Source organism: Anopheles ziemanni, chromosome 3 (assembly GCF_943734765.1).
Source record: "Anopheles ziemanni chromosome 3, idAnoZiCoDA_A2_x.2, whole genome shotgun sequence".
Classification (NCBI taxonomy): domain Eukaryota; kingdom Metazoa; phylum Arthropoda; class Insecta; order Diptera; family Culicidae; genus Anopheles; species Anopheles ziemanni.
Window position 1 is genome coordinate 70,947,267 of NC_080706.1, and position 27,100 is coordinate 70,974,366.

General features: G+C 45.3%; 7 protein-coding genes across 8 annotated transcripts in view; 2 read left to right on the forward strand and 5 right to left on the reverse strand.

The window, feature by feature from the left end:
* LOC131285397 (E3 ubiquitin-protein ligase highwire) overlaps positions 1 to 2,438 on the reverse strand; it is a 28,188-nt gene extending 25,750 nt beyond the window's left edge. The window contains 4 exon segments of the mRNA XM_058314252.1: positions 50 to 274; positions 342 to 1,257; positions 1,324 to 1,904; positions 1,991 to 2,438. Coding sequence (XP_058170235.1) covers positions 50 to 274; positions 342 to 1,257; positions 1,324 to 1,904; positions 1,991 to 2,438 — 2,170 coding nt within the window.
* A 1,152-nt stretch (positions 2,439 to 3,590) lies between these two features.
* On the reverse strand, positions 3,591 to 8,529 carry LOC131285398 (uncharacterized). Its single transcript, XM_058314253.1, has 7 exons — positions 7,922 to 8,529; positions 7,591 to 7,694; positions 7,388 to 7,507; positions 6,320 to 7,300; positions 6,187 to 6,227; positions 5,911 to 6,114; positions 3,591 to 5,027 (listed from the first exon to the last, which is right to left on the reverse strand). The coding sequence occupies exons 1-7, from the start codon at positions 8,004 to 8,006 to the stop codon at positions 4,430 to 4,432; spliced, it is 2,133 nt and encodes a 710-aa protein (XP_058170236.1). The 5' UTR covers positions 8,007 to 8,529; the 3' UTR covers positions 3,591 to 4,429.
* A 388-nt stretch (positions 8,530 to 8,917) lies between these two features.
* LOC131289040 (26S proteasome regulatory subunit 7) lies at positions 8,918 to 10,718 on the forward strand. Its single transcript, XM_058318235.1, has 5 exons — positions 8,918 to 9,111; positions 9,185 to 9,222; positions 9,291 to 9,464; positions 9,539 to 9,678; positions 9,746 to 10,718. The coding sequence occupies exons 1-5, from the start codon at positions 9,039 to 9,041 to the stop codon at positions 10,623 to 10,625; spliced, it is 1,305 nt and encodes a 434-aa protein (XP_058174218.1). The 5' UTR covers positions 8,918 to 9,038; the 3' UTR covers positions 10,626 to 10,718.
* Positions 10,719 to 10,995: 277 nt separating this feature from the next.
* On the reverse strand, positions 10,996 to 12,473 carry LOC131289912 (large ribosomal subunit protein uL5). Its single transcript, XM_058319254.1, has 4 exons — positions 12,385 to 12,473; positions 12,281 to 12,292; positions 11,696 to 12,134; positions 10,996 to 11,311 (listed from the first exon to the last, which is right to left on the reverse strand). Exons 2-4 carry the CDS (start codon positions 12,281 to 12,283, stop codon positions 11,181 to 11,183), a joined length of 573 nt encoding a protein of 190 aa, XP_058175237.1. The 5' UTR covers positions 12,284 to 12,292; positions 12,385 to 12,473; the 3' UTR covers positions 10,996 to 11,180.
* Positions 12,474 to 13,336: 863 nt separating this feature from the next.
* On the forward strand, positions 13,337 to 17,316 carry LOC131288768 (cystathionine gamma-lyase). Of its 2 annotated transcripts, none has more exons than XM_058317942.1 (5): positions 13,337 to 13,528; positions 15,776 to 15,923; positions 15,998 to 16,372; positions 16,447 to 16,627; positions 16,708 to 17,316. In XM_058317942.1, the coding sequence occupies exons 1-5, from the start codon at positions 13,512 to 13,514 to the stop codon at positions 17,175 to 17,177; spliced, it is 1,191 nt and encodes a 396-aa protein (XP_058173925.1). In that variant the 5' UTR covers positions 13,337 to 13,511; the 3' UTR covers positions 17,178 to 17,316. The 2 variants fall into 2 exon arrangements, with proteins under 2 accessions (XP_058173925.1, XP_058173926.1); XM_058317943.1 differs by having other exon boundaries at positions 15,779 to 15,923.
* Positions 17,317 to 17,564: 248 nt separating this feature from the next.
* LOC131285399 (uncharacterized) lies at positions 17,565 to 20,441 on the reverse strand. The gene is made up of 4 exons (XM_058314254.1): positions 20,245 to 20,441; positions 20,050 to 20,088; positions 18,480 to 19,956; positions 17,565 to 17,842 (listed from the first exon to the last, which is right to left on the reverse strand). Exons 1-4 carry the CDS (start codon positions 20,356 to 20,358, stop codon positions 17,565 to 17,567), a joined length of 1,908 nt encoding a protein of 635 aa, XP_058170237.1. The 5' UTR covers positions 20,359 to 20,441.
* A 1,035-nt stretch (positions 20,442 to 21,476) lies between these two features.
* On the reverse strand, positions 21,477 to 23,937 carry LOC131285400 (uncharacterized). Its single transcript, XM_058314256.1, has 4 exons — positions 22,637 to 23,937; positions 22,373 to 22,565; positions 21,990 to 22,302; positions 21,477 to 21,913 (listed from the first exon to the last, which is right to left on the reverse strand). The coding sequence occupies exons 1-4, from the start codon at positions 23,935 to 23,937 to the stop codon at positions 21,477 to 21,479; spliced, it is 2,244 nt and encodes a 747-aa protein (XP_058170239.1).
* Positions 23,938 to 27,100: the final 3,163 nt, after the last annotated feature.

The following is a 27,100-nucleotide window of genomic DNA, read 5'->3' on the forward strand; positions in this document are numbered from 1 at the left end:
ACCAATTGATCTCTAATTGATTGTTTACTACTATTTTCATCAAAATTACCGTTGCGTTCCCGTTGAAATTTGCGTCCACACTGGCCCTTATTGTTCAGCCCGAACGTGTACAGCTGTCCGAGGGCATCAACCGCGACGCAGTGTGCCTTTCCGAGGGCCACCTTTCGAATGACAACATCCGTCAGGCCACCGACGACACCGTTCGGTTCGCAATAGTTGGTATCCTTGCCGTACATGATCAGCTTTCCTTCCTTCGTGACGAACGCCGATGTTCCTGTGGAAAATTAACAAAAAAAAAGTTATAGTATTTTAACTATGAACAATGATGAAAAACATTTTACCATTGTTGCACGCGACGAAGGTGATCGTATGGCCATCCAATTTGCTCAGCCGCTTCGGTTTGACCGCCTTCGGTTGGCGTCGGTTCGTCTTGGCTAGTTCACCGTCCTCACCGCGCTTGGCCGTACCGGTGAAGTAAACTGTTCCATCGGCCGTCAGCAGCAGCCCGTGATTCGCCTCATGGCCAACAACCACCTGACGGAAGCTAGTGATACCCTTCGGCAAAGCCGTCAGCTCGTTCAGCTTCATCGAAATGGTCGACTTTGGGGTGCTCATGACACATCCGACCATACCGGACGCCCCAGCGGACGTCTTTAATCCCAGTGCGATGCTGCGACCCCAATAGAGCACCTTGCCACCAGCACTGGAACCGGACCCTCCACTACCACCACCACCACCTCCCGGGGAACCATCGTCGACCAAAACAAGGCCGAACTCTTTGCCGCACGATATCGACTGGATTGTCGCACCTTGGGGATTACTGTCCAGCACGGCCGATGAGACGCCACTCGATGGTGGCTGACACCCACCCCCCTCCATCAGGTCCTCCTCGAAAGCAGCCCAACCGTAGGTGTGATAGCGGTTTTTGGCCAGCTTCAAACGGAGCTCCGGGCGCGGATCGGTCGAGCCAGCAGCACCCGATGTGACATTGGGCACAGGTGGATAGAGTTGCTTCACGACCAGGATGTCCTCCTCCTGCTCATCCGCCTCCATACTGTCACGGATCGAGTCCGAAACGGCGCCAAGCCAACAGATTGCATCACCATCGGAAAACAACTGACCATAGCGACGTTGCAGTGCTGGGATGGGTGCCGTTTGAATCGTTCCCAGGGCGGTAAGCGTTGTCGGGTCGTACAGCTGAAATGTCCACCCGCTGGCAACGTTTGCCTTGTTTATACGGCCATAGTAAAGCTTTCCCTGTGGAATGTAAAACAGTTTAAAAGTTGTAGGAATAAAAACGCTCCCACCCTTCTCTTAACATACCCCGGCGTAACCAAGCCACCCTGGCAGTTCGGTTTTGGCCATTGAAATCGTTACCGCGCCGTATATTAAACCCTCCTGCGTTCCATTGAAACCGGATCCGATTTTCAACAACCCTTTCGCGGTGACCAGGAAAAGAAATTTCCCATCCGAAGCCACCGAATGGACAATAGACGAATCGAGCGGCAGGCGAAACTCTCCGATCATGCAGCCACGTGGAATGCCACACCGGAAGTAGTCGGCAATGGTGGCCCGTCCCGTTGCCATTGAAAAGATGGTACGCTGCAGCTTGGCCACGCTTTGAGGCATTTGTACGCATCCACCGGCTGTCGTAGTGGTGGCGGCACTGCCCGACCCATTAGAACCGCAAGCGGAGCTCATCAAGATGGCGGCCACGGCGCGCACTATACGGCCAGTGTCACCCTTGGCGATGGCAAGCGAGAGTAGGGTGGAACAGGCAAGCGATGACCAGGCACCACCAACGGGCGACGGAGGACTGCTTGTGGTCGATAGTTCCAACAGAAGATCAAAGAGCGGGCCAAACACTGCATCCGGTTCATGGCGCATACCTTCCGGGTCTTGCCCTAATGACGAGGAAAAAACGAAACAAAATCAATTTTCCTTGCGAACCTGCTGTCAACGCATAGTAGCCATTTTTTTTCAAACTCACCTTGCAGGATGTCGTACAGCGAGCGAAGCGCCTTCGTGGCTATACGGGGCTGGCTCTGGCGCGTCTCCGCTATGATGCCGTACAAACTGTCCAACCCCGCGAGCACAATCTGCGGAACGCGCTGCGAAGACCCTGCCTGTGCGCTGCCGACCGACTTCGGTTCGTCCAGGGCGGTATCGATGATTCGCATGGAGGACACCGTGGCCCTGGCCGTCGTTTCGCGCTCCAGGACAATCGACCGCACCGCATGGTACACGGCAAACCGGGACGCATTCGAAGCAATTTCGTACCGCTCCCGGTTTGCCGTGTACTCCAGCAGCAACTGCAGCTTCGACTTTGACGTATCCTTTTTGGAGCTCGCGACGCCATCGTTCGCCTCGGACGACTCGGTCGAGAGGAAAATGTGCCCGAAAACCGACCCATATCGGGCCGAATCGTACAACTCCATTGCCTGCCGTGTACCAGAACCGTCGGGAATTGAAATATTCCCCCAAAAAGCGTACCGTCCACTAATATTCAGCACCAAAATGAATGAAGAAAATTTTTAACAAGGGCGTCTCTGGTGTAACTACAACCGAATGGCGATTGTCCCTGTACGCAACGAGGGCTTGGATGTGAAAAATCGATATTTTCCTGCACCTCGCTGGTTTCATCCCCTGGCTCTCTCACTCCCTCACCGCTCTCTCCGTTCCACTCACCCTCTTACCACACGGTCCTACATCCTTCTGACCAAACCAACTTCCCCTCGATTTGAATCGCGAACAAAAACACGACGCTCGATGTTTACTACGATTACGGAAAAAAAACTCATTCATCCTTTTTCCCCTCCAGCTGCACAGCTGACGAACCACGTTGTTTGTGGGCTTGCGCATATCGCCCGGCAGGGGTTTGTTTTGCCACAAAGTGCGCTTTGGTGCCCTATTCGTAGCATCCCTGCGAAGTGCCGGGACACAACAAAACAGGATAACCGGCAGAAAAGGATGACAGCGCCGTCGATGTAGTTGCGTTTCTACAACGGCCCTCTTTTTGAAAGCACAAAATTGACGCTCATTCAAAGACATGTGCTCAGTAACTGAAGTTGCTCAAAATGGAAATAAGCAAAGCACTTCTTTTACAATACGGATTTATTTGAAGATATAGTTTATTAAAGTAATCAATTAATTACTCAAGAGGTTCAACGATCCGTTTTCAACAAGAAATATAAAATTAAGTTTTGTTATACCTACAGCATAGCCATGTTTTTAAATAACATACTACACGATCCTAATACCCAAATATTGTCTACTATAGTCCATTAATTTACTAAACTATACACATGCATTGTCACCAAAAGTATCAATCACTTTAACAATATTTCTCAATACAACATATCTGTTGAATGTGTTGAAAGCCACACATCGAAATAAGCACCCACCAGTAGCGTATAGTTCGTTTATCAATTATTACTTTAATAGTTTACAAATCTTAGGCAATCTATTTTGTCACATTTTCTATTTTCTTACAGGCAATTTTCTTTCGGTACCTACGCAGGAAAAGGGTGATACATTCGATAGATTTGGACCGATTCCCATTTAGCAAACCGCTCCTCCACTCTAGTGAGAAAGAAAATTAGGGAAAAGAAAGAAAATACTAAAATGGAACGAATCAGCACCACCCGGGGGGTATGAAGGTGGGGGTGGTTGATGCATTAATGCAGTAAATAACAAATGGAGAAATCTGTGCACGGTAAGTGTTTGCTTATTGCATATCATATACATACGTAAGTGGTTATGCTCTTCGGTCGCACGGGAGAATTGACACTACTTTAAATAAGTAACCGAATGTTATAACTGAGTCCTGACACACGTGAGTAAAATCAACCCCCCTATTCCGTTGCCGTCCCGAGGCAGGAGATCCCGTTTTACGCGTTTTGCTCGGGTTGAAAATCCATACCACAGCCACATGTCGATAGCCAACAATTTCTAAACGAAAATCAAAACACTTCTTACTTTGTTACTCACTTTTCTACAACAACAAAAACACGATCAAAAGAAAGTATAAACGTACGTTCCGAAGAAGTGAAACCGATGTTCCAAAGGGAATTTAAAATAAAGAATAGTAATAGATCGATGTGATGCGTTATCAATAACAATACCCATATGGGAAATCTACTAACAGACGCGCGCACGTACAGTTACATTGATGGACAAACCCCTCATTTAGTTATGTTTGCCTACGAAAGGCCTAAGGTCTGCACAGTTCCTCGTTATGAAAGGAAAAATGGGATACACAGGAAAAATGGTTAACCGCGTGTAGGGCGCTCCAGGGAATGAAAATTGTTTCATTCGATTCATTACACTACACTTGTTGACTACCTCAGATCTACAGTAGAAAAGAAAAATACACAGAAACCGGGGTACACGACACCAACGAAACGATTCAACTAGGTCGGTTCGGTTCCTAAGCCGATGAGGGAAGATCTTGCATCGTTTCGCCCATGAGTAGCCCGCTGTTGGTGCCCGCTCCGCTTCCGCCAGCGCCCCCGTTTAGTCCTACGATGGCAGCCGGTAGCGGTGGCGGCGACGGTGACGGACACTCCATAATATCACCGGTGCGTAAGTCTTCCAGGCAGAGGGAGGACAGCAGAACATGGTGCTGCTGCTGATGTGGCTGCTGCTGGTGATGCTTTTGATGGTGATGATGATGAAGGAAATGGTCGTCCATGCTCACGCCGATGCCCAGCGGGGAAACGATGGATGCGGGAGGAGGAGGCAGGGGAGGAGTAGCAGAAGTGACCGCTACCGATGCGAGCGGCATGAGTCGTGATGCTGAGAAGGTAGTGTATAATTTTTCTAGCCCCTGGTTGTTGCTCTCGGACAGGGTCCGGGGTGAAGCGCTGTTGCCCGCCGGGAATGTATCGGATTCCTGTGGTGTCATACAGCGATCCTCGAGCACGTCCTCCAGATTGAACAGCGTGTCGTTTGACGCCGTTAGAGAGCTTCTTTTGGCAAGAGCAGGCACGGATTCGGTCGCCTCGCATACCACAGGACCCTCAGTGCTAGTTAGCGAGAAGAAACAGTAGAAATAGTACTATTTAATCATCACAGAACAAAATAGTTTTTTTTAGTATTAGTTGTGTGCAAAATTATCTCATATCACAAATTGAATGGCTTGATTGTTTTTATGACCAATTATTATCAACATCAATTCTACTTCATCACTGGTTGTATCATTGGATATCAATTAATTTCAATTGGCTAATTGCTTTTTCAATAGAGTGCATCTGTGACCGCAGTGCTGGTACTACATTTACTATGCCGAATGCAATATTTGTTTGGACAAACAACTGATTAAGATTAACTAAACAAACACTACAAATTTTAATTATTTACGACAACGTTTCTTTAAAACTTATCATACCAGCGTGCGCCACGTTTTTGTACTGCCTCCGTATCGGTTTGATATATTGGGAGCAAAAGAAGGGGGGCTCTCTTATGGAGGTCAATCTGGAGGATTTATAATTTTGACAGTTTGCGTTTTAAGAACATATTTTTTTAATGAAGTGTGTTTCGCTATCAGCTTTTTTGAACAAGAAGCGCACAGTTTTTTGAGCTTACAGTTTTCCTTCAGAAGTTATTCAAGTCGTTCTCAAAACAGATGAGAGAACCAATCCGATCAGTTTTTCTTTACATCGAGCCAGAGTAGTGAACAGTTGTGGAGAACAAAATAATACATAATTTTTAAAGAGAGAATGATAAGATATGCACTTTTGCCAGTTATAATTCGTGTTCATTCTTCGTTTAACCGAACACAGCCAGCGGAGTAGCGATTGCATGAACAGATTTGAAACTTTCAAACCCGAATTGAACTAGCATAGGGAACTCGTAAAAAAGAATTTAACAAACCATTAGGATCCCCAAATGCGATGATCATCCACGTACCTAATGATCGTACTTTCGACAAAATTGGAACAGTGCGCCACGCTGATGGACGGTGGCAGACTGTATTCGTCCTCGTTCTCTTCCATGATCGGTGATAACGATCGATTGTAGTTGATGATGATTTCGTTCTCTTCCGTTTCTCGGTCGGCCCGCTCGAACCCACTCAGGCCACCGTTATCAGATAGTTTCGGACTACCCTGCGCCCTGCGGAGGAAGAGAAAGGGAGACAATGAGGTAAACAGAAACCAAAAGCAGCGAATGATGAAGGTTACTTACTGATCATCGTTGTTGATCCCAATAGCTCCACCGGCGCAATCCTGTAATGTGGGCCAAAGATAAGAGAGAAAGATGCTTGACACGATTTCTTTGTCTGCCGGTAACTATGTGACACTCCTTCGGACCAACTTACATTAGCTTGGGGTAGCAGTTGGGACAACTGTTGGCGCAGTAGATCGTACGCTTGGTCATTCTCGAATGGATCGTTGCCAGCACGATTCCACGAACCCTCCTCATCATCAAACGGCTCCAGAGATCCTTTCCACCAGTCGTCGTTGTCGTTCTCTTCGCCAACCGCGGCGAAGGTACCATTTTCGTCTAGCTCGTAATTGCCCCAACCGTCGAATATGTTCCCCCGGGAGTTTGTGGGTGAAAACTCTTCCGCCTCCAGCGGCGACAGGTTGCTTCCATTGGCATCCATCATCTGCAGCATGTACTGGCACTTGTACAGCACGTCGTCCACTAACTCGGCCGCTTGTTGTTCAACATCTTCCCGCGTTAGGGCATTGTCCGCCGGAGGTTCGGAGTAGATAGACGGTGATCCCGAAGAACCGTCGGTATCGACGTTGAGAGGGGTCGCTTGACCTTCTTCCTCGTCGTCGTCCTCCTCGTCCTCTTCGCCCTCGATCGCAATATCCAAGGCACGCAGGGCTTCCTCAATACTGATAGCATCGGCCGACTGTGCCATTGTGGCCGTCACCGTGATCGTCGTGGCGGTAGTCGCGGCAGCTTCGTCGATACTCTCGTCACTGACCAACGGACGCCGCTCGTCTTCGTCCTCGGCGTCGGACCGTGGCGCTACCAGAACTTCATCATCCTCTTCCCCCGACGACGTGGGAAGCTGCATAGGAATCGTGCTTAGCGCGCATTTCTCACTCCGTTCCATCGATTCGTCGAACACATCGGAGAACAGCAACGGTTCTTCACTGATCGGCGGTTCCACCGTTGCCGTCGTGGCCGTTCTTTCAGTCCTGTCGTCGGATTCATCGTTCGGATCGAATTCATCATAGGTGCAGGTCAGCGGGTCGCTCCTTCGAGTGCAATATGAATCATGACGATGATCCACGTCGATTTGATAAGTTTCTATTTTGTCTAGCAGGTTATCGGTGGAAAGCTAGAAGATACGATAATCAGTCAACCAATAAAGAGCTACCAATGCGAGGGGAGCTTGAATCTACACAATTACCCGTTGTTAACTTACATTATTAGGACTTGACGGAATGACAGCACAAGGTACTGACGAGTCCAGTACATTCAAAGCCTTGAGTATGGGATACTCTGTAGAAATGACTTCTTGTATAATATCTCCATCTTTGAATTTCTGTTGACATAAGATGCAAAAAGTAGTTATATCGAATACGTTTAAACGGCGAAACATTCCACCTCAATTTTACAGCTACTCACCTTGAACTTCCCACTTTTCTTTTTACAGAAAATGCACACTCCCATTATGAAGGACCCTAGACCGAGACAGGCGAGCATTCCTATGAGCACTACATCGTGTTGACCTGTGCGGGGTGCGAAAGAAATTTGCCAACATTTAAAAGGGTTCATTAGCTAGACACTTTTATGTAACGAAGGGCACATATTCTGCTCGAGGGAGCTACTACTAATCTAGTGGATTTGATCGTATGCTTTTTTTCTTCTTTTCCCCTGTAATCACTTAGTAGCTAACGCCAATTTGACATTTAATTACTTCGAAAGGTTCTTCTTTTTTTTCAACCCAACGACTCACCAGTATACTTGTAAGGGATCGGTATCGCACTACAGGCATGCAGAATTCCCGTGGAAAAGTAAACACTCGATAGAATGTTTCTCATTTTGTTCGCACTTTCCTGAACACACCACACGGAAATCCATCCAACTGGTGGTGAGGTAGCACTAGCTTGTCCGACGACGGCGACTTATGCAGAATTTTTTCTTCGGTCCCTTGCCACATTTGTAGCTGAAAGCATACTTTGCTTTCCGTGCTCGTTTTTAGTGTTTCACAACTTTAGCCCTTTGGTTCTACGCGATTCGGACAATTATGCTACTAGCTGGCACTGCTGCAACCAAGCTGCTGATCGAATTTCCATCACACCGTGTGCACTCGTAGTAGATTTGTGATCATCTGTTCGCTAGCAACAGTACAGCACATTGCTACGTGCGAGGACGGATGAGAAAACGAGGAAACAAGGGATTAGCTTCACATCACGAAAACAACTGATGCTTGCGATTTACATTGCTGCGTATGGCAGCAACTTTTAGCAACGGTTTGTACCATTCTTCAGGCAAAAGAAAGCTCCTATGGTTTAGGGATCTTTTGCCACATGGAACCACAAAATTAATTTTCTCTGGTGCGCTTGTTTGTTCGTAGTTGCTAAGAAAGGTAGAAGAGAAAAACGAGTTTGTGCTTTTCTAGGGATGTCAATCAAGACGAAGTTCTTGTAAAAAAAACTAGCAACATTTGACAGTTCTTCCCTCCGAGAGAAAAGGTCTATACAACTGAAGATAATTTAAAACTTAAAATTAATTTTTATTTATTGAAAATACCTGCCATCATAAATCTCAGATTGTAAACTATTGTGATGCACAATAAGTTAGAGAAATTCAATCAATAAGATATGATATATTTTGTACATTTGTTTAGCATGTCAACAATATGGTATAGCTTAACCTGTAACAATCCTGTGCCAACCAGAACCGTCATCGCCGCTGTTTGGCGTTTGTCGAATTGCTTGTCATTGCGAGTGGAAATTTGGCGAATTCATCGTTTTCCTCTAGCAAACAATTTCCTTCCAGTTTAAAGAACCGTTCCGGATCAAAGTTTACGATTTATTCTCAAAGCTAGCCGCGAATACTTATTCTTCACAATGCCGGACCATCTGGGAGACGATATGCGAAAGGTGAAAGCCGATAACAAGGAAGTGGAACCCGAAATAGAAGGTACGACGGTATGCGCTTTGTTGGTGCCCCACCGACCATTGAAATACGTTCGATATGTTTTTGTCCATTTCAGCTCTCGATGAGGTCGACATCGAGCTCCTGAAAACCTATGTAAGTTGGCAAATGTTTTCCGTGCAATGGTCTGGAAGTTGATTGTTTTCTTCACCGGTTACTTACAGGGGCAAGGACAATACCATAAGTCGATCAAGCAGATCGACGAAGACATCCAGAAGGCGATGAAGCAGGTTAATGAACTGACGGGTATCAAGGAAAGTGATACCGGATTGGCACCTCCGGCGCTGTGGGATTTGGCCTCCGACAAACAAATCTTACAGAACGAACAACCTCTACAGGTGAGACGGTTCGATTGGATATTTCCATCAGAAAATGACCCAAACTAAACGCTTATTCCGGCTTCTCTCTGTAGGTCGCTCGTTGCACAAAGATCATCAACGCTGACTCGGATGATCCAAAATACATCATCAACGTAAAACAATTTGCAAAGTTTGTCGTTGATCTGGCGGATTCCGTTGCTCCGACTGATATTGAGGAAGGAATGCGTGTGGGGTAAGTGTTTGCTGCCCACTATTATCAACATTTCCTACTAAAGAGCACTCTTTCCCATTTACTACAGCGTCGATCGTAACAAGTATCAGATTCATATACCACTGCCACCGAAAATCGACCCTACAGTGACGATGATGCAGGTGGAGGAGAAGCCGGATGTCACGTACAGCGATGTCGGTGGTTGCAAGGAGCAGATCGAGAAGCTACGTGAGGTCGTAGAAACGCCACTTCTACATCCGGAAAAATTCGTCAACCTGGGTATCGAACCACCGAAAGGTGTACTACTGTTTGGTCCGCCCGGAACCGGTAAGACGCTGTGCGCCCGAGCGGTGGCCAATCGTACCGATGCGTGCTTTATTCGCGTCATCGGATCCGAACTGGTGCAGAAGTACGTCGGTGAGGGTGCCCGTATGGTGCGCGAACTGTTCGAGATGGCCCGCTCGAAGAAGGCCTGCTTGATTTTCTTCGACGAAATCGATGCCATCGGTGGTGCCCGTTTCGACGATGGTGCAGGAGGTGACAACGAAGTGCAGCGTACGATGCTGGAGCTTATCAATCAGCTTGATGGATTTGATCCGCGTGGAAACATCAAGGTGCTGATGGCCACCAACCGTCCCGACACGCTCGATCCGGCACTGATGCGTCCGGGTCGATTGGATCGTAAGGTGGAGTTTGGTCTGCCGGATCTGGAGGGAAGGACGCACATCTTCAAAATTCATGCCCGCTCGATGTCGGTTGAGCGAGACATTCGATTTGAGCTGCTGGCCCGTCTGTGCCCGAACTCGACGGGTGCGGAAATTCGATCCGTTTGCACTGAGGCGGGAATGTTCGCCATCCGTGCCCGCCGCAAGGTGGCAACCGAGAAAGACTTCCTGGAAGCGGTCAACAAAGTGATCAAGAGCTACGCCAAGTTTAGCGCCACTCCTAGATATATGACGTACAATTAAAGATCGAGGCGTTGGTTCTACCTTCGAGTATCCATTTACATAATTTCGTAACGTTTGAGAATAAAATAATGTCCTTGTGGAAAATTTGATGTAGGTTCAACAGATTATGTTGAAATTACGTTTTTGAAAGAAATTACATAAAAAATTGAATCACCCTTCTTGCTATTTTGTACTGGTTACTCATTTAGAATATTTGAATTATTAAACTAAGTTTGTTCCCTAATGGTTCAGGGATTTCACATTATTTTTAATAAGGCGACTATTTTCAAACATATTAATATGCGCTTTACAAATAAATTTATCGAAAGAGGAAATGATTTTAAAATTGGCAAGAATACTTTTTTCGGATAACAACTAATCACTACGCAAATTTACAGCGTACAGCATTTTTTCAACCAAACGTGCTGGGCAACGGCTTTGGTAGAAGTATTTATTTACTTCATCCTCAGATATTTCTATCCTCCACACGATGCCCTGCGCATCAGTTGGAAGTAAAAACTCCTCTCACACACATCTCCTCCTCACGGAATCCAAGCTGGAACTTGCTGCCACAGCTTACTTCGCCTTGCTGGTCAGGATGATACCGTCGTATTTCTGTTGGAACCACTTCATGGCGTCCTCCTTCGTGAGGCGGTGGATGAAACCGATCTTGCCGGTCTTGCGTCGTCGCTGAGCAACGTTGTATCCTGAAATGCAAGCAACGAAAGAACGAGCATTAGCACACAGTAGGGAGAAATTGCACAAGTTGATAACAAATCAATATACATATGTACGGAACACCCATGTAAAAGTTGAGACTTAAATTCAAACACTAACGAGAATTGAATCGTTCCCAGGCGTTCAATAAGCTTTTTTCTCTGCACAGGACTGAACTCAACTCCAGGGGGTATAAGAATTGTGTTTAATTAATGTGCAGCTGGTGTTGGTTGATTGCTTTCCAACAACAAAGTGTTCTCTTACTCTTGCTCTCGAATCACTAACCAAGTGCAAATGGTATTGGCACGTACGTCAACACAAAACAACACTTGGCACCGGTGTATAACTTCCAGATAACACAGGACGACACTCACCTGGGCGGCCGAGCACAACGTAGAAATCCAATCCATAGATACCGATCGATGGATCGTACTTGATACCCAGATCGATGTGTTCCTGGATACCGAAACCGAAGTTGCCGGTCTGGGAGAAGTTGTCACGACGCAGCTCGTACTCGCGCACCTTCAGTCCACGCTCGAGGATTTCCTCTGCCTTAGCGCCACGCACCGTACAGTGGACGGCGATCTTTTCGTTACGACGGATACCGAACGAACGCACGGTGTAGCGGGCCTTCGAGTAGACGGGCGTCTGGTTCGTCAGCTGTTCCAGCACCTTAGCGGCACGTGTCAGCCTATCACCGGATTCACCGACGCAAATATTCAGGCAGAGCTTGCGGATCCGCAAGTCGCGCATAACGTTTTTCGACTTGTCCTTACCCGATGCGGGTTTGACGGCCTTAGCATCCTTTGTTGCCTGTAACCGATCGCGAAAGGAGGAGGAGGAGGAGAAACGAGAGTCGCATCATTAGACGTGAGCTGATCTTGCTGTAGCATCCGGGGAACGGGTCGGTGTTTTCCTGTCAAGGATGGAACCTTGTCTCGGAGCACTTCAAAACTTACCATCTTTGCTACCTAAAATGAAACAAAAACACCATTATAACCATGAGGACACATTCACCGATCGTTGTACAACGCTATCAAATAACTATCGAACGATTTCCTACCTATTAATAAGGGAAATTTGTAGCAGACCGTGGAACAACGCGTCCGCTAAACAACAAATGTCACCGGAAAAAGAACTGTCAGAAGGTCGAGGAGAAATACCTCATTTCCGCTTTTATTTGACAATTATTGACGTTTCGGCTTATTGATGCTTCTGTTTATGGTAGGAGGCGCGAGTTCTTCTATTCAAAAAACTCATAAAGATTACGAATATGCTTCTTATTGAACGATGTACAGACGATAGAATCAACAAGCTACTTTGTTTATTTTTATTATGGTCATAGAAGTATACCTGAATGTATTGTAGATTCAACCTATATGGAATAATTCATCTAAAAACATGTGATGAAGAATTGAACTAGGCTCGAAAACAGAGATGCTATAAAATCGATTTTCTTTTGAGGTACCCTGTGCTGTTGGCAATGTTTACGCGAAGCAATTTTGATGAAAATAGCTCAACAATAAGCTTCTACAATTAGCTGCTACGTAGCTATCCGAAGAGTTTGTACCATCTATTATGTGAATCATGTGAAATTATGAATTTTACTTGAGCATAAGGTCTGAGTTAATATTTTAACATAAAACTGATCATAAGCAGCAAGGTAAGTCTCTCATTCTCATACAGAAAGAATGGTTTTTTATTTGATGAAGAGCCAAAGCTGAAAACAATTCCGTCAACAAAACTGCAACCGTCTTTGGAAACCATGCAAAAATAGTCGAAATCAGTTATGCCATAAACGTATATCGACTTTTTGCCCTTAAACAGGGTTCACACATGACCGACTAAACTGAAATTATAACTAAATTTTTTAGAACGCAATTTGAACAAGATGGGTTGGATGAAGTTAGAAATAGAAACAAATAACTTTTCCATTCTATCAAAACCTACATGCGAGTAGAAGATGTACATGTGTGATCGCAGCATTATAACACCTGCCGGGTGGCGAGATGAACGCAAATAAAAAGTGGCGCTTCAAGTGCGGCTGATTCAGTGTGTTGACTATTGTAGACCACAGTAGTTCGTCCGGTTACTATTGCCCTATCAGCAACGGCAACGGCCGAGTTTGTGAATCCCGAAAACAACTTCATCTGTGTTCAGACGTAGTGCTCCCAGCTCACGGAAGTAGCAATGTCTCAGCAAAACAGGTGCGTACACGATCGCGTACACTTCGATTGCGTACATTTCGCTTTGGATGATGCAAGAATTTGCAAAAATCCGTGCAAATAGGAAGCATTCACAACGAAACGTGCACAATACGGCTATGATATCGTCATAAAACGCCTCATAATTTGCACTTTATTGTGAACATCATTGACTCAAGTGGAAAAAAATGTATCTGCCAATATTTCCGCCGACTGCCGGCTGTCTGTTTATTTGGTTTTTTTTTTGTTTACTCATTCATCGCGTGAGATCGCATCTTTTTGCCGCATTGGTTGGCTTCGTATTGTTCGTTTTGCAACGATCAGCATGATGAAACGAATTGCTAGGATTTTCCATGCACTAAAGAGAACTCGTTTTAGGTCTGGTTTTTTTTTGCGGGTTGGTAAAAACCCCTCCGTTGGTAAATAACACTGCACTCAATACGAGCGTACAACGATCGTTCAAACCCAAAGGGTTTACGCGTACTATCATAAACGCATTTTGAACCATTTATTGGCATGCTAATCGATGCTTCAATGAAATTCAGATTTTTCATTCAAATTTCATACCCCATTCGGTGATCATGGCTTGCTTTCATACACCGTCGAGGAACTTGGTGTTTGTGGTTTTATTGCTTGGCCGTTAGGGATCAGTCATTTCAAGTTTTGGTTTCAGTAATTTTACACCACACCGCGTGGTAAAAGCATGTCTAATTTCGACGTGTCGCGTGTCGGTTAAAAATGAATTTTAATGGCTTCTACAAGAGACGAAGCCCATCAATCATCCTCTGCGACGACGATGGTCTTGACAAATGATATGTAGCTCATTTGAAACACGTTCAGATAACGATCTTCGGTTCCATGCATCCGCTACCCTAATTCGCAAAGAAATAACCTCTAACAAGCGCGGAATTGAGGCATCTGACGCACCAACGGCACCACGCTTTTACCGGCACGCCGCGGTGTTTAAATTTTTCCTAATCGCAGCCCATTGTCAGGTATTTATCGTTAAGTAGATAGCATGAGTATGATAGGGCTTCAAAAGCGAACCAGATAAGCGATATAGATAGAACTGATCCGTAGGGTTTACGGAACGTATTCAGGGGCATGTCGTCGTCGGTAAAGTTCATTGTCAATCTCGTTCCGCCAAAGCATACATTGCCCGATCGCCCTGTGTCTTCCGTCACTCGATTGGGTTTAAAATCATACCGTCGTACGATTTACGTTTGTCATTCATGCTTTCCACAATCCTCTATCACCGGTTGCTGATAAGAAGTTCTTCGTCGTCCGCGATTCCCCATCATGACCTTTTTTTTCAAGAAGGTTCTACGAATGGAAACTGCAATTGAAATTATCCTTTTTGATTGTAAGTAATTTTCATGATTAACTGGTCATGATTTTTGTTTCACTGCAACTCTATCTGAACAATATGCATTGAAAACGTCGTTACAAGGAAAACCAATCGGTACAATCGCATCTGATGAGCGACACAATAAAGTACTTTAAACAATTTGAGCTTCACAAAGTTGCCAAAAAAATAAAAGAAAAGCCAAAACACGCTGATAAGAGGCCGCAGACGAAAAAGCGCAAGTATACACAATCCGCGTCATTCGTGGTCAACGTTATCAGCGTAACGAAACATATAATGTAATATATTACCACAGGCCAGGGCGCCACCGAGAGGTATACTAAGAGGAATGCAAATGCATGAAAAATTATCTTCTGTTCTGCGTATTGCAAGATTCGCTCTACCGGGGATGCTTTTAAACGATGCCCAACCATATGATTTATCAAAAATTGCAATTTTAAAATCAAACAGCACCCTGCATTTTCGTGTATTCTTGTTTATTTTACATAAGAAATGTCAAATGTTTAAAGAAACTATAAAAATATGTACAAAAATTTTTTAATATATTTTTCAATACTATGTACTTTATCGCATGTAATCAGAGAACTGATTAAAATCTTTAAGAACTCTAATATGAGAAGGCAAATAAAAATAATGTAAAAGTACATAGTTGTTTTAAAGCAGTTTTGAATACGAAAAGCAGTAAGAGCGTATAAGAACAAATGAACATAAACATCGTCCAGGAGCGCACTATTACACAAATGAACGGAACTGGTAAAGTTTAGTTTTCGTTTAATACATAAAGCTTCATATTTGTAAAATGAAACATGAACCTGCAATAAATTTGAAAAAAGTGGGAAAGTTATTTGTGTCAGTTATAAATATCTTGCTTGATTTCCTTCCAGCAGCGATGGGTTTTTGAGCCAACCGAAGGGATTCTCCACGAAGGCGATACATGTAGGTCAGGATGCCGACCAGTGGACCAGCCGAGCGGTGGTGCCGCCAATTAGCATGAGCACCACTTTCAAGCAGTCAGGACCGGCTCAGCACTCGGTAGGCAACGTGAACCATTGGCCAATCAATTTCTTTCCACATTTACTTAGTTATACGTTACTCCTCTCAAACAGGGCTTCGAGTACGGACGCAGCGGTAACCCGACCCGAGACGTCCTGGAACGTTGCCTGGCCTCGCTCGACAATGGTCGCTTTGGGCTGACCTTTGCATCCGGACTGGGGGCCACCACGACGGTGATCACGATGCTGAAAAGCGGTGACCACATTGTTGCCGGGGACGATCTGTACGGTGGAACGAACCGGCTGCTGCGTAACGTCGCGCTGAAGATGGGCATCGAGATTGACTTTGTCGATCTGACCGACCTGCCAGCGGTCGAGAAGTCGATCAAACCGAACACGAAGCTGTTCTGGATGGAAACGCCGACCAATCCGTTGCTGAAGGTGATCGACATCCGGGCCGTCACGGATGTGGCTCACAAGCAACCGGGTGTAAGTTGTTTCGAACCGCTTTGAAATGAAGTCAAAAGTAAATGGCTAATTATTGGCAAAATTGTGTTACGCAGATCGTTGTGGTGGTGGACAACACTTTCCTGTCGTCGTACCTTCAGCGTCCGCTGGATCTGGGAGCTGATGTCGTCATGTATTCGCTGACCAAGTACATGAACGGTCACTCGGATGTCATCATGGGAGCGATGGTAACGAATGACGAACAGGTTTATGAGAAATTGAAATTTTTGCAAAACGGTATGCAACGCTTTCACTTTCCCTTAACAATTGATAGTGTTCCTACTAACTTATCATTGATTGATTGGTTCTTTTTCCAGCCACCGGTATCGTGCCATCACCATTCGATTGCTATCTCGTTAACCGTAGCCTGAAGACGTTAGCCTTGCGCATGGAACGCCACAAAACGAACTCGCTGACGATCGCCAAGTTCCTCGAGGCACACCCGAAGGTTGAGCGGGTGATCCACCCGGGACTCGAGTCCCATCCGCAGCACGAGCTGGCCAAGCGGCAAACGTACGGTCACAGTGGCATCATGTCGTTCTACATTCGCGGTGGGCTGGACGAAGCTACCGCCTTCCTCAAGGCGCTCGACGTGTTTACGCTCGCGGAAAGTCTTGGCGGGTACGAAAGTTTGGCCGAGCTACCGTCCGTTATGACGCATGCCTCGGTTCCGCTGGAGCAACGCATAACGCTCGGTATCACGGATGGACTTGTGCGGTTGTCCGTGGGCTTAGAGGATGTGGACGATCTAATCGCTGACCTCAAGCAGGCACTGGATAAGGCATAAAACACAGGCAAGCAAAAAAAAAGGAAACCGAGGCATTGCTTTTTCGGATTATCTCAATGATCTGTTCGTTGCATTTATCTGTAACCGGGATGGATTTAAAAAACAAAAACAAAAATAAACCATAAATACATTTTTTGAAACCTGCTCAATTTATTGCACATACAGTCGAATTGGTTCCTTCGAGGATCTCGCCCCTCGAACACCTGACACAGCATGGCATGATGATATACTTCTTCTTAACTATCTAACGGAGGGCAGGGAGGGATGGTGCTGGGATTTTGGGGTTATTTTTATTTGTTCATTCTCTACAACAGAACATCCTCCACACGGCGCGGGGAGGTGGACACATAACGAACTATTAGCTAACAATCAACAACAGGAAAAGTCTCATGTCTTATGGTTGTTACCTTTCGCTAAGGCAAAGCAATTCGGGCACAAGTTGTCGCGTTTCGATAACAGCTGCACAGCCGAATGATTTTGATTTCCATTTCCGCCTTCGACGTTTTCATCATCCTTATTGAGGCCTTTGTCCGAGAGGGATGATTTAGAATCTTCCACTGTATCTTTCCTATTATTTACTCGATCCTCTTCATCATCCACGTGGCAGCTTAGGTGATACATATTGCAACATTCTGAACAAGTACTAAGAGCATCGGAGGTGGAGCCTACGGAAGTAAACGAGAAGACAGAAATGGTTACAAATACGAAACAGATAAGAAAAACATGTCCTTTGTCATATGAGGAAGTCGTAATTAAATTTAACAATTATCATATAATAAAAAGAAATTTACCATCCTCTGTCAAGTTGGTAGATAAGGTTTAAAAATATACTTTTCGTGTGTATTTATATCCTTTAACGTTTAGATTTTTCATTGCCACAATTATTCATATTTTGTTGAAAACTTTAAATTTATTTTTGTTCAGTATTAACGAGAAACGACAAATAAAAATTTCAAATAATTTAAAAGATTTAACAAAGTAATTGTTGAATAATTACGATGAAAGTGATAAAGAACATCTTACGTTGCATGTTGAATAATTACGATGAAAGTGATAAAGAAGTGAAAGCATCAATTGCGCAAAATAGTAGTGATTGAAAACAATCAATGTAATTTCGAATCAAATTAATTTAGTCAATTACCCTAAGTACATCAATGGTTTAGAAAGAAGAATTGTAACAAAATGCTTGTTTTAAGCAAAGGGAGTCAACAAATGTAGAGTGGTGTTATACACACGTACATAACATGATCACTCTACGTAATAACAGGAAAACAGTACTTGACTACTAGATGTGATACTTACTAATTTTAGTACACACATAGCATACTGTGGTTTTCGGTTCGTCCAGCGCATTATCGACCGTTTTTTTCAGCGCTTCGGTGGCAACGGTTTCACAGAGAGATTGTTCAGCGGCAACCATCGACGTCGATACCAAGAATGGAGGTAGTGGCGGTGGCGGCGGTGGTAGAGCGGATACACCATTGGACCAGGGTTTTCTGTTTTTGTTCGCTTTTTCAGCAGACGTTGCACTGTACAGGAGCCGCTTGTTCGCACCCTGGCGGCGCTTCGGCATAATATACAGATGCTGCTGCTCGAAGTAGTCCAGCTTGCCGTAGTGGTAGTCCTTTCGCTCGGTACTGTAGCAGCTGCGTCGCTTCCGTTCATTTTTGCGCCCCTTCAGCAGATTGCTGTCGGTGATCGTGTACAACCCGAAGGGCTTCAGAAAGTCATACTGGTCCATCTCGTCGATGGTGCATGGCAGTGTGGGATGGTCTTCCTCGATCAACGGCGGCAAGTGTTCATTGGATGAGTCATCCGACGCGGCATCTGGCTGTTTGCGAACACCTGCTCCACTGTTGCCGTTGGCAGAAGTACCAGGAGTTGAGGCACGTGAATTCGAAGACTCCGACGACGACGATAGCAGCGAAGGGCTACGCTTTCCGGTGCTTGGTGAACTGGACTGTGTTCCACCCGGCTGCGGTCGGTTGCAGCGATTTGTGGTTGATTTGCTAGTCGAAGTAGGCGGACTGACCTGGTGGTTACTCTTGGTTACCTTACTCAACGCTTGTCGCAGATTGCACCGACCACGTTTGACGGCCGCTGAGTCTGACATTCCCCCGTTCGACGAGTTAGGGGAAGACTCTTCAGAATCATTTGCCGGCTCGTGCCCTTGTTCGATTGGCTCCTGCTTTATGGGAGTTTCTTCCTGCTTCACAGTGCACGTACGTGACCGAAGCATCTTCGCATGTATAGGCTGCTCGGGTGGTACCTTTCGCTTACTGGCGGTGGTGCTGGCTGGTGGTACCTTTACAACGGCTGGTGGCGCCAGTGGAGGTAGTGTTGCTTGTGAGCTCGGAGGGGTGAGGAAAGGCTTCGGATGGAGCTGCGTTCCTGGATCCATGGTCCGCTCTGCTAGTGGTTTCAACAGTGACGTCTGCAATACAGGCCTCTTTCGAAGCCGCTTGTCCGGCAGGACCGACACGTTACGTCCGACGTCCACCAGTCGATACTTCTGATAGAGCTGCGATTCATTCAACCGTTCCGAAACGGCACGGGGCACGTACGATTGGGCGCCCTGTAGCTCGCAGTGTGTTGACAGTACCCACGCGACGTACCCGTTTGCAAAGTCATCCTCCAGCTCGATGGACCGCTCAGTGGCCGTCTTTCGCTGGAAGAGCCTCAGTCGCTTCGTGAGGTCCTGAACCAGCTCGCTTTGGTCCTTGCCGATGGCCAACATCTCATCCTCTAACTCGCGCAGAAACCCTTGCACCTGCGTTTGCTACGTGAACACGAATAGAATGATCGCGAAACATGAATATGGTTCTAAGAAAATGTAGCCTGCTGCTTTGTTCTACATCCTATGATGACTTACCTGCGCTCCAGATAAACTTTTGCATTGCAGCGCGAAGTGCTAGAGGATGGACAGAGGTCAGTAAAAAGACAAGAAATGGCATGATAAGACGGGAAAATCGCATCACGGGGGACCATGTTTTCCACCACCAAAAGCAGGTCGCACCTGCTGTCACACACGCGCGCACGTACGCACAGCCCACAACGGGAAACCCACCTGATGCACTTTCACGTAGTCCCGTAACGATCGCTGGCAGTATGCAATGTCGTCCTTGAGCTCGTCCGGTATGAAGAACTCGCTGATGAGTTTGTGCTTGCTATCGCTTACCATTCTCGTCGTCTGCGCCAGACCGAATTACACGGCACACTGTGTCTGTTGCGGGACGGAATCAAAACGGCCATCAAGGCGGTGGTTCACACAACTGTTGTGAACCGCCAGTCACAGCAGCAAGATAGGTGGTACTGAACAAGGTGGGCGAATCTACAGCATTTTGACATCGAAAATGTCAAACATCGATAAACAAATTCCGACCACGATGAGTTCATGAGCAGGTTAGGTTTTACTCCTGGCAGCCGTATAGAACATGAAATAAGAATTCATGAATTGTCTTCTTATTGCCTAAATCAACAATAATTTTAGAGCACATGATGGGACCCTAATTGACAAAATTCCATTCGCTTTTTGTATACAACCAAAGCGATTTGTTCGGGATGAACTTACCTATTTATCAACTAACCTTGATTTTGACATTACGGTTTTAGTCAAGCAGATGGAATTTTTGGCGGGAATCATCGAGCTTGCGACACGTGGTGTTGTTGAGAATTATCAAAAAAAAAATCTCAAGCGTGCGATAAGATAAGGAAAGCAGTTCCTTGAAGTTTACCTTTGCAATTATGCAAACGCTTTGTGTCACAGCACACAGGGTAACCTTTATTTATTACCACTATGAATTGCTGGCGTATTTATAAATTTCATAATTCAACAGTTTACGTTGTTGGTCTTTTTGGTAAATTATGAACTGGTGGTGATACTACAGCTTAAATTGACAATTAAGAAAATTGATAACGGATTGTGTTTGTTATTATGAAACTCGTTGCTCTCGATACCAACTCCTAAACGCACTTGAACGAATTACCACGTGTACGGAAAAATCACATCCAATATCTACTTTCAAACATTTGTCTGGTACAGGAGTGGTAGCAGTTCTAGAATAAAGACTACGTTTGGCAATGTACATATATTTTGCAGTCCAACGACCAGCAATAACGTTACTTTTAATCAAATCACTCCATTTCATTCATTTTAATTATACATACTTAAAATAACATTATATTTCTAATTTTTTATCAGGATGGAAAAAAACGGTTTTATTTCAAGCCACAACTTGTCTCGATTATCAAGTGATATTAAAGTCACATCGAAAAAAAATATTAAAGTCACGTAGATCGCTAAAATCCTATCGATGCTTTTTCGTTGAAGTTCTGTTCCGTCAATAAACTGTCCGGATGACACGAACCAAAAAATAAAATCTGCTGCCCATGATGAAAACGAGGCCTCGTCGCCAATTCCACGTGGCCGTTTTGCTCCAAGTCGGTCGACCTCGGAGCTATAGTTCCACCGTCGGCCCGGCCTCCACTAGCGCTGTTGCCCGTGCCGTATCGTTTTGCCTCCTCGTGCACGATACTTTGGATGGTACAGGATTTGTTCGTACAAACGCTTAGCATCAGATTGGGCTGATTATCATGTTTCCGGTGGTGATGGTGTGCACTTTCAGCACCTTCCGGCGAGGTGTTGAGCTTCAGTACGTGGACGGTTTTGTTAGAGTACAGCGCGAACAGTGTGTCGGTCGTATGTGCCATTCTTTTGAGGGTCACGATCGAGTGGGCTGTTCAAGAAGGTATATAAAATTTTCATTACTTCATAGCTTTGTTATACATGTGCATATGTTCAAAAACACTAACCAGGGTCTGGTTGAATCAGTAGCGCCGGATCGTACTCCGATTCCACAAAATGGCTTAGCCTTATCACCGAACGATCGCTGGACAACACCATCTGGTGATGATCATGCAGAAGCAGATTGCCAAACGAACGAAGCGCGTCGTAAGTCAAACGATTTCCGATACGTGAGTTCAGGTCAATCACTTTCGACTGCACTAGCGAAACGTTCGGTTGTCCCAACGTGACATTCAGTGTGTTGGTTACGGATGGCACATTTCTTGCGTCCATTTGCACGAGCCAAACAACGATGATACCGGTCGAAAACAACCCGAACACCTATTTTCCAGGATAAAAAAAAAATGAAAATAAAAGATTCACTCTAATCCACGGAGTGTTCAAAACATACCTGATTAAGGACATTTTCATTTCCACTCTCCATAGAGCCATCTTTGGTGACCGGCACCGGAAGTACTTTAAGCGTCACCACTTCCCAACAAGACAGCTTGTGTTTTCGTCCCACGTTTGGGGCTACGATTTGATGGGGTGGTAAAGTTTCGTTATAGCACCGACCGGCATCTCCAAGCCACATTTGAAGGGTTCTAAAAATTTGATAAACATTAAATATGAAGTTCACTTGCCTGTTGAATCTTAACCTTGTGTCGTTCCTTACCCGTCGCTGCTTCCTCCGAAAACCATCATCCGCTTGCGGCATTCGTAGTCCACACATTGCACCGGAGACCACGAGCAGAAGCGATACATCGGCCGAGAGTAGGTTCCTCTTGCCCAAAACTCAATCACATACTGGTCCGGTTCTGGTGTTTGGTTCGCATGCACCAACTTCACCTCATACTCGGGCCACATTTTGCCCGTATCGAATGATCGTATCACATTCGTCGACATTTTGCCATCCTGCTTGCGTCCTTCTTCCAGTCGTGTACCTTCACCATTCCGCGTCACGTCTGTACGGCGAGGTTTAGATCGTTTGGCCTCCAGTAATGCTTCGAAGATTGGTGCGGATTTTCTCACCAGCTCAAGAACGATTCGCTGCTGATTGGGGATACTCTTACGTCCGCCAACCACCACCTGGTCGAGCATTGCGGTATCTTTGGAAAACCTTCGCTCCAAGGCTCCGTTCAAAGTTGTAAACATTCGTTCAATATTTTGCAAACTGCTATAATTCTGCACATCATCCTCGTCGTTTTCCACGTTCCCGATGCTCTCCGATTCATTATTATCCGCCTGCAAACTGCGAAGACCTCCGTGCATAGAAGTGTAACGATCGTGAGTCACAATTCTGGATGTCTGTTGAGCCGTCGATACCAAACTGCAATCGGTTTGAACGTGCTTGCCGTGTGCGATCGTCGTGGTGACGCCAAAGTGTGTCCGCAACTCGGCGTACTCCTCGGGATCGAACTTGTACAAATCCACCGTCACATCGTTCAGTGATATTTTGCTTAAAATATCTACACTCCGAGCATTTCGTGGGTTACTCTTCTGGGCCGGCTGTTCGTACTTTACTTGAGGAGGCTTTTCTTCGACCTCCTCAAACTTCGTCCTGGAATGTCCTTCACTTTCCACTTCTTCTAGCTTATCATCGTTGTCATCGTTTTCGTCATCCCCTCCGTCCGAGGTGGAGTTTTCAGACTCTGTGTTGTCTACGGGTTCCTGTTCCGAGCTGGAGCTTTCTGCACTCGGGACACTCTCATCAGATTCAAAATCCGACTCGTAGTCATACACTGGTTCCGGTGACGGCGGTTTCGGGACGCTTGGTGGCTTCGGTACGGCCAACGTTGGAGGCTTTTTGGTCGGTGGAGCAACTGCCGGCGGTGGTGCCTTCGGTTTGGTCGCCGGTTGTCGGTTTGGTTTTGCAACATCCCGCGTCACTGAAGCTTTACTGACCACCTTTTTGGCGATGGTGGGACGGGTGGCACGTGGTGGACCAGTGACCGGTTTCCGTGGGCCAAACGACATCTAGGCGTATAGAGATCAATAAGAAGATTAGGTATTAACAATTTATTTAAATCAATTGCTTATGGTAAAAAAGGCTATAGGAAAGAAAATAATAAACAAAAATTGTTTGACTTCAAAGGTAATTGTATCAGATACAACTTTTTTTTTCTTCAATGTTCGATATGCGTTATGGTTTAGCCATATATTAGCACCATCTCTTGCATATAAATGTTGTTAAATGATTAAAACAAAATATAAAAAAAAATTCATACATTTTATATTAACCTACATCAACTAATTTTCCCATTGGATGATAGAACAGTCTGAGACAATATTACCTGTTGTTATTTATAGTATTTGTTGACTATCGTTGACCACATCGTTCAACCGGCGTTCATTATTTCAAAGTGATTGCTTTCGATTTCCCCGGAGAAAAGCACAAACGCGTGGTAAAACTATGGACGGAAACCACCCACCACCCCATCGTAGCCGCGCGATTTTCACGATGGCGTAATCGGTTTATTGGTATTTGCTCGGTGTGTCATTTTTGGCCAAAGGGGCGATTTGGTCCATAAAGTTACCGAACCGACGAGAGAAGCGTGAAATTGATTCGGCAAAATAAAACCGCCGTCGATTGAATTTTCATCGCGCGATCCAATCTAGGGCGTTTTGGGGGGAAAACTCGCTATACACGTCACGAAGGATGCCGTGTCACATTAAATCCATCCTCCTTTACGTCAGCCAGACAGCTCGCGAGTGCCGAATTTCTAACGGCCAGGTGCACTTTGCGGTTACTTTCGCCCGTCGCGACCATTTTCTCGACGCGTTATTTGTACGAGCACTCGGCAGGTTCAATGGAAACGACGGATCAAGGAACGGTGTCAATGCGGTTCAGCATGGTCTGGTCAGATTGAATAGTCCAACGCAGAAATCAGTCCCATTCCGGCAGCTGCGTGATATACAGTTATTTGCAAACATAGGCTTTATCCTTGAGTGCTGTTTTCTGGCATAGCAATAAAACTATAGTTTTCACTTCAGCTGCCATATTTTTAAAATATTTTTTATTAAAGATTCCATAGCTTGAGCAAGTTATGAACTGAACTGGCTTCTATATTGTTTTGGGTTTTCAATCACACGATATAATAAACTAAAAGTAAAAAAAATGATTTTTATTTGATAAAATATGTTATAGTATTAAAAACTCATTTAAATGAGTTGAGAATAAAATACTTAGAAAACATCAAAGTGCAGCTTAGAATTTGCTTGAAGAATGAATGTTTGAATCTTCTGTCATTGCATAAAACTCTTCATTTATTTAGTTCTTGTAATGACGAATGCTTGCCTTTTTCATTTTCTCAAGTTCACAACTTTTTCCATAACAGAGTCATGAAATGAGCGCGCGACAGTACTAAATAATAATAACTAAAATAAAAAAACTAATTTAATAAAACTGAAACGATCGCAAGGTCTATTATAGATTTATAGAGATATTTTGTTTCCCTAAAACTGACCACCAGCGAAAAACTCGGAACGTACTGTACCGAAACACCATCCCCAATCCCACTCAGCTGGTATCAGAAAGGAGAGAGACCGCAGAAGTGAAGAACTGGTAATTTCATGGCCAAACGGTCAACCCGCAGAGTCGGCGCAGTGACTCAGTGGAAAGATCGCTGTGTAAACCGCGATCGTCGATCACCATCCGACCCCCGCTCGTTTTTCTCGCACTATCGCCGAGCGTGCTTTTGAGTTGTTTGTTTTGCATTAGCACGTTTGCCAGTGTTTCACACAAAAAAAAGACAGATGTGGAAAGGCCAGAAGGATGAAAAATCCCACTAAAATGTACGTGATAAGAGACTATGATCGCTAGTGGTTAAATGCTTCGCAATACTACGTACATCAAAATACATACACTGTATCATGCGTTTTTCTACTGCTGGTAGTTACTTCTAGCTTATAGATAAAATCAATATATCGCATCTTTTAAATTTATGTAGATGATCGCATCTACAGCAGTGAGATAAAGCATGAGACTGCCATTCAAGCCGCACACTGCGCCATAGATACGATACGGCAAATGCATTAATTAGCATGGGAACCGCTCAGCCGTGGAGGGAACGGGTTTAGCTTTGGATTTTGGGGTTTCGGTGTGTGTTAGATCAGTGGTCGCCAAACTCTAGTGCAACTATTTTATATTAGTATCCTTTAGTCATTGGTAAGGAAAAAGACTGTCCTTTGGACATCACATCAGTTTTGTTGTATCAATAATATAGTTCTACAAATCTCTTTGACTCGTTTTTGGTTAAAAGTTTGGCAACCACTGGTTCAGAGGCTGCTTGGATGGGCTCCAATTTTCGTCTCCGGAGATCTTGTGTCTCGTCGATCCGTTGTTAGCGTTGGTTGCATAAAACAAGCGGAACCCCGAATCCAATGCACGATGCGCGGTCTTCTTCTGAAGGTTGCTGATTTTTTTTGTCACCTCTTCTCAGGACTTCTTCTCTTTGTTTTCTTTGAGAGATACTATCCGTCGCACCCAAATCCAATCGCGAATGAGTTAGATGCCACCATGATGATACATGTTTAGGAGCCGGTGGGGTGAACCGAAATGTTTAGGAATTTCCACAGACGGAGTTTCCTAAAGATGAAACAATCCAGCGACAACAGACAAGAAAAGGGTGCACACTGGCCGGCTTGTGTGGCGTTTGTTTTCATCGGATGCCACAGGTGAGGCTTGGTTGTGTCTAGGACTAATCTCCTCCGTCTGCGCGGAGATGGTGTGCGTGATTGTTTCGGCGGTTTCCTACCCTTCCAACCTGTTCCTCCGCCCTTCTCTAGCCCGTCGTGTTGGCATGCTCAAAACCTGACCGCGTCTCCGACAACCCGCGGTGAGGTAATGTGGGGTTCGTACGCAGCGTTTGAGCCACCAAACCCGCGCTACGCGCATACTACGATCAGGTTCGACCCGTCAGATCACCTGCGAACGGCTAGCAGTGTGGATGGTTCGCCGCCACAGACACACAACAGTGCGTATATTGTGTCTGAGCCTCGCTCCTTCTGTTCCTCGGACTCGCAATCGATTGCGAATTGTTTCGCGACGCGTTACGAAATGGTGTGTCTGTAATGTGTGTAAGGGTGTAGAAAGTTCGCTCGTGCCATTGAAAAAACCTTCCGTGTTCTTCCCTACGTT